Below are 11,220 nucleotides of genomic sequence, written 5' to 3'. Positions count from 1 at the left end.
CAGGGGACGGGGGCTGCGAGGGGGAGAGCGAAGCGGGCTGTTAAAGCGGGAGCTTTGCAAAGGAAAGTGGGAGCGGAAAGGAGAAACCGGGGAAGGAGCGGGGGAACCCGACCAGCAGGCGGGAAGGGGGCAGGGAGCTGCGAGGAAGCTGGCTGGAGGGGTGGGAGCCGGGCAGGGCTGGCCGGAGGAGAGAGCCCGGCAGGGAGAGGAGCAAGCGCCAAGCGGTGAGCATGGGCTGGGCAAAGGGTGAACGGGAAGAGGCGAGCTAGCGGTCCAGATCTTGCCAGAGAGAACCGTGCCCACCGCCTTGAGAAAAGGCATAACTACTGGGAATGACAGGGACAGCCACTCTTCCTTTCCCGGGGGAACAACCTGCATGTGTTGGGCTGTGTGAAAGTATCTTTACCTACGGTAATAGAACAATTCTGTCAGTAGAGATGCCCGCTGGAGAAATTTCTTTGCCCCCCCCGGGATCTTCAGCTAAGTATCGTGTTATGATAAATCTGCTGAGCAATAGATTCCTCAGATTTCTTTTAAAGTCTGAGAAGCACATGGGATAACAAACACTAACAGGCCTCAGATGGCTGGCGTTAGAGCCAAATAAGCAGAAATCCTAGGACTGCTGGTAAACGGAATTGCAGCAGCTTCCTCTGCAGGTTGGGCTGGGGTGCGGGCGCCAGGGGCAGAGAGCCCGAGCACTGAGCAGAGCAGGCTGGGTGAGCGGGGAAGTAGGTTGTTGCCGGCAGATGGTCAGCAGCAAGCGGATACTCATGCAAGTGGGCACTTCGACAATGAAAAGGACAGGGGAGAGGAGATGGGCAACTTTTTTTTTTCCCCACAGCCTGCTGTTTTCCTCTGTTAACATCAGGCACCGATGCAGCTGAAACCATAACTGCCTGTGGCTGGTTAGGGGTGTATGGGAAACCACATTCCTTTTGTAGCTCTGTGGGGCAACTTGTTTTGACGAGTGGTCTTCTTGCCTGAGTCTGGTTTCGTTATTCCAATGTGTTATGTGGTCACCAGGGTTAGACCAGTAGATTCACCCCGTAGGCTTGGGTAGACCTTGAAGCTCCGCAGCATGGATGAGTGAGACCAAGGGCACCTTGGCCCTTCCCCTGAGTGAGGGCAGGGTGAAGTCAGAAGAGGGGTTTGCATGCTTCACTCAGGAGATCACATCCTCCAGCTGCCAAATGAGTCTGGCTGGGATGTGCTAGTGTGGCTGGCCCTAGGAGACTCGTTCGGACGACCCCAGAAGCTTCCAGCAGAGGCTTGGCCTGGCAGCCCAGGCTCTATAAAAGGCACAGGCAGGAGCTGCCAGAGGGATTTATCTTGCTGTGTGCACTGAGCTAAAGCTGCAGGATGCTGCCAGCTCCAAGAATCTGGACTCTCCAGGGACCTTTTGGGCTGGCCAGTCAGTCCCCAGGACTTAGGGACTCTGTATCTGTGCCTGTCTCTGCGTGCGTTTCCTCCTGAACCCTGCACATTTCTCCCCTCTACTTTCACCAGATATTCTAGTAAAAAATAAATTCAACATAGCTTGTACTTGACTAGCTGCTCCTTTGAATAACAATTAAAATAAAACAGTGTTAACTCAGATAAATGAACCTTCAGAAGGGTAAAATCAGTCCAGTTCTTGCAGTTCTACATGGGACATGATTACGGGTGATTCCTAGGGATCTTTTCTAAGTGTTCTGACAAAAGTAGATACAAGAAGTACTTGCATGTGAAACAGAGATGTGAGGCATGTGATATCAGTAGCTCTGATACTTGACGGATGTATAATACCTAGATCCTGCACAGATCACCACCCTGGCTAATGCCCACAGGTCTTCAGAGCCTGATGTGTGTGCTCATCAGCTTAGATGCACAGCAGATTGCTGTCCCTTGCACATCTGGGCTGGAAGAACCTCACGCTAATGAGTTACACAGCTCAATTCATTCCTAACAAGTGAGCAAAGTCAATTTGCCTATGGCATTTAACAGTTGAGCTAAATATGTTTGCAAATATTTCAGGCTTCCAGAGTCTGGTCTGTCTAGCTAAGCTTGTCATTGTAGAAAGACAGTGGTATATAAAGTCACGTATATCCAAAGCACAACCTTATACCTTCATTTGGGACCTTTTGAGTGCCATATGTTCAATGCTACCTAGGGAACCTGCATTTGTTGTGTCTGCTGTGGAGTGGACAAGGTGGGTGAATTTTATCCCCAAGTCATTCGGTTTTTGTTAGTTTACCAGGGAGTTTACAGAGGCCCTGACAGCACGTAAGATCACAAAGATCTCTGACCAGCAGTCAGAAGCGATCAACAATGGGTGTGCTTTGAGGAGCTGGAACAGGTAAAGCGGAGAGGTTAAACCAGCAACATGAACCTTTCTCTCAGACGGTTTCCAGTGCTTAGGCATTGGCAGCTTGAATCTTCTCTTCCCAGGAAAGGTGAATCAAACCTAAATTCTGGGAAATGATAAAAAGCCAAACAAACCCAAACTCCCAAATCTGCTGTATTATTAATGAGGTGACTGCACTAAGCCATAAATCCAAGACCTTGCAATCTAAAAATTCCTCACTTCTTTTCACATTTTTGACTTGGCATGGATTTTTCTCAACCTTTGGTAAGTGGGTAGGTCACCAGGGGTTACACAGATCACAGTGCTCCTGAAGAATGTGTACACGGGACTACATGGAAGTTTAGAGAAGCATGGACAAAAGTAATTGATTCTCAACCCCAGTCACCCTGAGAGTGAGAAACTATGCTTGCTGCTGCTGCCCAAGAACTGAAGAGAACGGAGGGACCCACCTGGAAGCAAGATGCCACCCGTGCCTGTTTTAATTGCCCAGGCTACTGGTGTGGAGGCTGATACAGCTGCTCATTTTATCACAGAGGTTTCAACAGATGTAAGCTGTTGGAAGATGCTGCCAGCTATGGGGGTTTTTTGGTAGAGTAGTACTGGAGGTGGGATACTCCCTGCTAATGAGCAATGACTCTCCTTCCTCTAAGGTGTCATTGGCCAGTTAGGTTTCACCCATAGTGGGAAGGACATTTCTTAAACCACAACATTCTGGTAATGTTTCTTCCAGACTTCTTTGATGCATGCATATAAATTTAGTACCCAAGTAGCAGAACAGCACTATGGTGAAATGATCAGTCTGCCCTAAAATCTCCTAAGTGGTATGAGAACAAATCTACTGCCCTTCCTTACTTGTTGCAGTTCATAGTATTTGATGGTTTCACACTTCCTCCTGTGGTGGTAATACTGAGTCACTCCAACCCCTGCTGAAGCTACTGCTCCCGCTGCCGGCTGGGAGGGCTGAGACGGGTTGGCAGAAGTGGCAGGCCGAGGCCGAGATTTTAACATCTCTCTTGGTGTAAGCCTTTCCCTTCTGAAAGTTTCCAAGAGTGCTCGTATCTCCTCAGACATCAAAGGCAACCGGGTAGGACAGGAAACCTGCAGGACACCAGGCCTGCTAACCCCGTGGTCCGCAGACATCCTCACCAGTACCGACAGGAGCAACGGGACGTCCCAGCTGCCCAGGTTCAAATTCTTGATCTCACACCCAGGTGCCAAGGTTCACCTCTTAGCTCGCTGTGGTTAACAGCTGCACGTTAATCTGGGGCTCATCTCACTATGCCAGTTTTACAGTGGTAAGAAGTGACGCAAAGAACCCCGAGCCCCAGATACCATCTATCACACTGGGAGTAAACAGAGGTTTGGGAGGGAAATACAATTCTTGTTGTACATCTGATCTAGACACAGCAAACATCATGCTGGGAGTGATTGCTCTGAGTATAACACAATATTACTAACATTTTGAGGGAGGAGATAGTTGGCAAAGAGGGGTGAGACAATGATGGGCCCATAGATGAGCTAGTGGTTATTTACCTGTGTGGAACAGGGATGGCTTAACAGTTGGTCAGATGTGAGGAAAAGTACAAAAATATTTAATGGTTATAAAATGTTTATGCGTTTTATACGAGTAAATACTCAGTCCTTGGTTTTTAATATTCTGAAAAGTTATGACTTCCCAGGCTTGTCTTTGAAGTTAAGTTGTAGGTCCTTCTGGAAGATCGGGTCTGATGAGTTAGGAGAAGCTTTCCTTGTCCCAGCTGGGTGTTTTCTATTCTTCACTGACTGCCTCTGTGAGCTCATTCTGCTGTGGAGTAGTTTCACTTGCATCATCTCCACCAAGCCATCTTAATGCCTCATGAAAAAAGTGTAGGATCCACTGATTCTGATGACTCAGTTGTGCAGCTTTTTTTTTCAGTGTTTATACCGATGTTCTACCATGAACATCTATCTCAACAACATAAGGAACATCCTCATCAAACAAGGACGTCTTCTAAGAGGTCGGTGTGTACCTTTGAATGAATGACCACATTACCACACAGAGACTTAGGACACTCTAAAAATACCCTCACCAACCATTTATTTGTTGAAATATATACAGGAAATAATTAATAATACCATAAATGAAAGAAGCTTATAACTCCTAACATGTTTTCATAGAATATTCCTTTCTCCTTCACCTGTGAAGAGCTCCAGGTGTTCCAGACACAGTATCAGAAATAAACTTCCAGAAACAAATAACAAATGCAATCAGATGATGCTAAGCAATAAACACAAAACTTTCCAACACGTTTCCCTTTACCTAGGGTCTTTTTCATCATCTTGCCAGGTGAATATTCTCTCTGCACTTCTTCGTTCAGGGATGGAGGAAGATGTCAAAGAGACTGGGCCTCAGGCCATGTGATTAGCAGAGCCATGGCCAGCTTATATCAATGATCTAATATAAAAGGTAATAAATAGTTAAGATGATAGCCCTTTGGGGGCCACCACCGTACATGGTCATCTGATACCATGTAGAAGCTGAAGCTGAAGAAATGCAACACACAGAAGCTAAGCTGTCATCCATAGACCCAGCATGTCATTCAGTCAGAAAGAGCGACCTGTTCCTCTGGGGTTACTTTTCTAGGACTGGTCCAAACTAGACTGGTGGGGCTGAAGCTGTGATCTGTGTGTGATATGCATGTTTGCAGAACAGTAATCATTATCTACTTGCTACACCCATCCTAGGCAAATGAATGTTAGACTGTGTATGACTGAGTACAGCATTACACCATGGAGTCTCCCTGTGACCACTGGATGCACAGCGTAGACGACTTTCATTCCAAAAAAGTGACAGCTGCCCTGCACCCCTACTTCTCATGCAAAGGCTTGGCTTAGGCTTTGTAACTGGAAGTAGGTCCCATGGTCTTTCACCCCAACGCCATCCCCTATGCTACCAGTTGGAGCCCCACCTTGTCTACACTGGAGGTAGACTGAGTGCCTTTAGGGCAGGAAGTCTTCCCTCTGCCCACAGGAATTTAAAGCTGTTTAAAAATGAATAAAGTTTCTTAAAAATTTAAGAGACTATGCCTCTGCTCAAAAAGCACACACATGAGGATATTTAGAACAAATATGGGGTCTGCAAAAGGGTATTAGCAGACATTCACGGATGGAATTTTCATAGTAGATGAAATCACCAGGAGAGGTTAGATACTCTTCCCCTGTACTGCTTAAAAGACTACAGTCACACAGCTATTTAGGGACCTTTTACCCCAAAGAACTTCAAGAAGTGAACCTAAATGAGGACAGAGTTTACAGACTGCTGGGTTATGTGACTGATGGCTCATCCCCATGAACACAAAGGAGCAGAAGCACCATGACAGGCAGAGGAACTCCAGTAACTGCACTAGAGCTGGCTGAGCCCCTGATGAGCTTGCCCCAAGGGCTGCCACAGGTGAGACACCAGCCCCATGGGCTGAGGGGACACCCCCAGCTGAGTCAATGGAAGATACTCCCCATCAGCTCCCCATCAATCCCATTTACAGACTCAGGGGGAATTACTGCCCACAGGGAGCATGGAACTCACTATGGGAAGTTGGAAAGAACATTTTGGGGTTGTGCAAGACTTACTATGGGATGTTTAGGGGAAGGGCCAAAGACAGGGGAAGGGAAAGATCAAATTGGACCAGGGAGGAACCAGTATGGAAGAATACAGAAGAAAAGGGATAAAAGGAGCTGGACATATGTAAAGAGGTTACTGGCCAGTATGCTAGCAAGGGTTGGGGCCTTTGCCAGCCAGGGTTCCATCCCTGGGGGAGATGGTTTTGGTGTGCTCCAGGACACCAATAGCCAAGCTGTGCAAAGGCCTGTTGACCATCAAGAAATGCAAAAGCGTCCAGAAGTAACTGAAGCAAGAATCGGAAAACAACAACAAATCAGAAAACAAATGGTGTAATCATCAATGAGGTATTTTCTAATCAATCCTGTAACTAAGGACACGGAAAGGTACTGGGGTAACTGGAGGTGGCTGAAAAAAAGACTCTGGGAAGGGAGGACCTATGACCCTCCTCCAGGACGCAGGACCATCTCTGCAGCCTCTGGGGAATCCAGGGAGTGGGAAAGAGCCCAGGGAAACCCGTGACCCACCCATGACCCTCTGCTAGGATGACACAGCATGGCAGAAACCACCACATTGACCCACCCAGCCTCCCTCCAGGATTGCACCATCTCCCAGGCAGAACGAGGAGCTTGGGAAAGAAACCACAACGCCAGCCCGCCCAACTTCTCTCCCTCTCTGCACCATCTCTCCCATGGCACAAGGAAGCAATGCAATTTGTAAAACTGCACACATCTTTGTATTGAGCATAACTGGCAGGGGCAGGGTTTTTTCAAGGGGGAGGGCTGCAGGGGTGACCTCTGCGGGAAGGTGACAGCTGCAGCGGATGCAGCCACTTCCAGCCGGCTCCAGCAGACCAAAAGGACCGAGTGCACCAAAGGGACTGAGTGCCATGTGCGGTGAGGGGGTGGGAGAACAAAAAGAGGGGGAGAGGCGTGCAGAGGGAAGAAGGGATGTTTTTTTCTGAGGGTTTGTTTGCCCTCCATTACAGAACCATCTCTGAATTCTCTCCCATAAAGGGACAGTTTCACTTCCGCTACCCCTCCTGAGTCGTTCTGTGTTACTGTCAGGGATATTACTGTCCTTCCAAATGAGACCATTCTGGTTCGGAAAGAAATACAGTCACAAGCCTTCCACCAGTCAAGTCATACTCCTGAACCCAGCTAAAATATACTTTGAACTGAAACAGAACTCGGCAGATCTTCTGGCCCCAGAACTGAAAATGAAAACTATTATCAACAGGTCAAACCCTCACCCTAGCACCTGTCTGAGATATCTCAAAGACCATTCGAGCATCTTTGCTCTCAGCTCTTCAGTTCTTATGCCCCAGAATGGTTTTGTAGCAATCAGTCAAAGGTGTTTAGGGATTCTCAGTGTTCCAATCCTGGAATGCCGCTACTTACACGCTATGACTGGTTCAAGCCAATATGTTGATGCTAACAGGTATTGTGCTCTCTTTTTATCTGCTGAAGTATATGGTGCTGCAAAAAAGGAAGCTCCTTAAACCTGCCTGGTGTGCCACAGCAGACAAAGCTGACAAGCAGCACTACCCACTGGAAGGCAGTGAGAGGTTGGGGAAATTTGGCCAGTGGAGCAGCTGAGCTGAGACTGATAATGCTTCTGCCTGAATATGACCCCTAGCTAGAAAGATCCTGGGTCACCCAAGACTGAAACAAAATCATACATTGGACATAACTGACAGTTTTGGTAGTGGGGGGCTACAGGCGTGACCTGTGTAGGAGGTTCGGCAACAGACAACGCTGATGTGGCAAAACTTGAACCAGAGAAGCATATAGCACCTCTGTGAAAATATACTTAATAATGAAGAGCAGCTGCTGGGAAGAGATGAGTGAGGATACTCATGATGACATGCAGAAGATGGCACAGGAGCAGACACATACCGAGGGGACTGCAGCCCATGAAGGAATCCCTGCAGAGGCAGGCACTACCCTGAAGGGGATTGCGGTCTGGGGGGAACCCCCACTGGGGCAGTTGAGAAGCGTAAGAAACGTGGAATGGCGGGAAAGGAAACCACTACATGTTGATGCCAATCTCCTGTGCTGCCCGGTGCCTCGCTGAGGGGACCAAATGTAACATTTGGCAAAAGCAAGGGGCACAAAAGCGTATGTCTTTGTGCATGAGTCAAGGGGAGAGCACGGGATCCAGGGACAGTTACTGGGGAGATCCGTAGTGCATATGTGTAGATGACGTTGGTCTGTATGGGGGCATGAAAAGTAAACTGGAAGGGTCAAGGGTCAATTACTGGGCAGACTGAGCATCACAGGCCAACTACTGGAGGATCCATATTGTATGTATATACGCATTTCACACTAACAAACCTTTAACTGCCAAAGAGGGGGATGGGATTAGGCTGTTTGTGCCACCTGTGTTTGTATGGTCAGCTGTATATATGTGTGTATGTATATATATACACACACATACATACAGTGTACAGCATCTGTGTGCCTATGGGGAATATGTGCAATAGGCCATCTCACTATTGACTGCATGTGGCAACATGGAGCTGTGGTAGCCTTGCCTCTGTTGGGCCACCAGATTCGGCAAACCTCAAGCCAATGAGTTTCACAATACAGAAAGCAGCTCTGGCATTCGCAGATGAGTGACTCTGCACAAGGTACACCATTCTCACCACACCGTTCCCAAACCCTCCAAGGCCCAAGCCCAACAGAGGTCTTCAAGCTTTCTCAGGTGATGTGCTGCCCAGTGAGACAGGGAAGACATGACTGTTCCTTCCTGGGCTTTGGTGCACCAGTTACAGAAGGCAGATGAGCATCTCATTGCATGGCAGGCAGCAGGAGCTCAGGTCCTCTGTGACAACCGGCCAAACCTATCAACTGCTTACAATAATTAGAGGTCATCAAAGAGCACTTCTCCCTGAAACACAGGGAATCAAAAGGTCAAATGGGCAAGAAAATGGCAACCAGTTCTGGGCAATGGGCCAACTGCACTACCAGTGGGCCTATGCGGTGAACAACTTGGATTATAATGCATTGCCAGTACAGGAGAAGGCTGGACAAGCCCTTGGCTGAGGCAGGGATGCTGTGCTGGTACAGAACAGGCTGCTCCTGTAACTCGCTTGAGCTACACCTCTATGAGGACAGGAGAGATACAGAGGACTGTTTATCTTAATGATTTACTGCCACAAGGTGGGCAGATGATTCCAGGGTGTATTTCTCTGCAGTGCTTCTGTTTGTTATTGCAAATTTTTCTTAAGTTCACAAGAGCAGCCTCAGGCCACCGCTGGGTGACTCAATCTGGTTTCTGGCCTGCCTGGCTGTTGATGGGGTCTTGCTCTAGCAAAGCCTGAGGAAGAACTAGAGTGGAAGGAAAGCACATTTTAATTTCCCAACCCCAGAGAGGCTGCAGCAGACAACAGCAGTGCTATTGTGTTCTCTGTAAAACCTGTTCCCCTGCCAAGTCTAGAAGGGGGCGAGGAGCTTGCCCCCTGTGGGGAAACAGCACAGACCCCAATTGGTAAACTAGAATTGACTAAGAAGATCTCAGAGTTCTCTTCTCAGCCATACGAAAAGTACAGTGCGAGTCTGAAGAGATGTATGCAGGGAGGCAGAGAAAGGGATAAAACAAGCAGAATTGGAAGGAAGCCATACATTCTAGAGTGCTAATGCTAGAAGTGGATGTGCCCGAGCCTCTATTCAGATGAGTATTTGTCTGTATGGCATGTGCAACAGCCATTTAATCCACCAACAAAAGGTCACTGGGAATGCAATGCAGAATAGTGCTGAAACTTCAACTCAAAATTTATTTATAGCGTGGAAGTTCAGGGACAGAATTTATAATTTTAGCTAACTTGAGAAATTACAGAAAGATCTCTGGAGCATGTCCAACATCCTCACAGTTCTTAAAATATACCAACTCCATAAACCAAAGGTGTAACATCGCTATATCTGTAATGTTTCCATGTGTGTGTATTACTGATTTGGCAGAATTCACATTTTAACATTCAGGAGTATGACGATGAAAGTTAAAAGATTTTCCTGGATAAGCAAACAATTTCCTTCCTCAAGACATATGCTGTGGTCTGGCATGCTGAACAAGTGTGATATATACTGATGAAACTGCTCTTTACTCTTTAAAAATCAAGCATCACCAATGAAATAGTTATTACTCAGAATATCAGAGAGAGCTTTTTAACAGAACAGCATTTGCCTTTTTTTCTCCCCCCCCTCTCGTCCCCCCGTGATTTTTATGGGAACTTTTGGGCTTTTATCGTCTCAGTTATCACTTAAGTTGCCATGCATATCATGTTTCTTGCTTGGAAGGAAATGTGTTTTCTTTGAAACTGTTAAAGACCTTTGCAATTTCCTAGTTTGGTCGGTGCTTATTTCACTGCTGCCTCAAAGCTGTCTTATTGCCAAAGAACTCAAAACACAAGCAGTTAAAATACCCAACTAACAATGGTTTTCCTTTCTCCTTTTGACTCTCCGAGTGGCCCTTCTCTACGTGGACCTTAGTCCAATAGGGCTGCTACTGTAGCCAAAGCAGAGAAACGTGGCACTGTCTAGAAATTTAAACACCTTATAAAACTGCAAGATCCCAAATTCACTGTGAGGTGGGAAGATGAAGCTCACTTTGGTTTCAGCATTTTTTATTTGAAAGCTCTTAAACCTGATCACTTCCACCTTGGTGACTAACGCCATCGATGACTGAGGTCATCAGTGCTTATAATACATTATCAGTTTCACAATATTGTATACTGGTATCTGATTGTGGATACACTGCTGAAGATAGTTTTGACTATTTAGTGATAATAATAAGAACTAACCATTAGTGTAGAATGTATTAATAAATATTAACTGCATAAAGTTTTGAAGTTTAAAACATACCTATCAGTTTTCTAAACACTCTCAGTGAACCCTAGCACACACAAGTATGCATATAAATATACACATACACATTCAGCTGCAAAGCAAGCTGACAATGCTTTTTTATGTTATTAGTATTTCAATCACCATAGGCACAACTTCCCCAAACAGCCCACCAACCCTTGTGCACATACGAGCACCCAAACGGCACATTGGCGAAGAAAGCGTTCTCCGTCACACCTAGAGGCGCACTGGCACAGCAAGCCACTTCGAATCAAACCGGCTTGCACGTATTCCCTGCACAGGAGTCTGCCTTTGCTCCTGAAGTTACTTCTATCTCCTCGCTAGGCAGCGCAGGCCCCTCTGCATCCGCAAGAAGCCACTCTCCCACTCCTTCAGCCCAGGGCTGGGGCGCAGGCACTGCACCCACACCCCGCCGG

General features: G+C 47.0%; 1 protein-coding gene across 1 annotated transcript in view; it reads right to left on the bottom strand.

Moving 5' to 3' along the window:
• RAB39A (RAB39A, member RAS oncogene family) overlaps positions 1-10,615 on the bottom strand; it is a 20,257-nt gene extending 9,642 nt beyond the window's left edge. Inside the window, exon 1 of the mRNA XM_035898522.1 lies at positions 10,419-10,615. Coding sequence (XP_035754415.1) covers positions 10,419-10,615 — 197 coding nt within the window. The remainder of the gene's footprint in view (positions 1-10,418) is intronic.
• Between the last annotated feature and the right edge of the window lie 605 nt (positions 10,616-11,220).

Source organism: Egretta garzetta, unplaced genomic scaffold (assembly GCF_000687185.1).
Source record: "Egretta garzetta isolate BGI_Z169 unplaced genomic scaffold, ASM68718v1 scaffold217, whole genome shotgun sequence".
In the NCBI taxonomy this organism is placed as follows: domain Eukaryota; kingdom Metazoa; phylum Chordata; class Aves; order Pelecaniformes; family Ardeidae; genus Egretta; species Egretta garzetta.
This window is presented reverse-complemented; position numbering and strand designations above follow the sequence as displayed.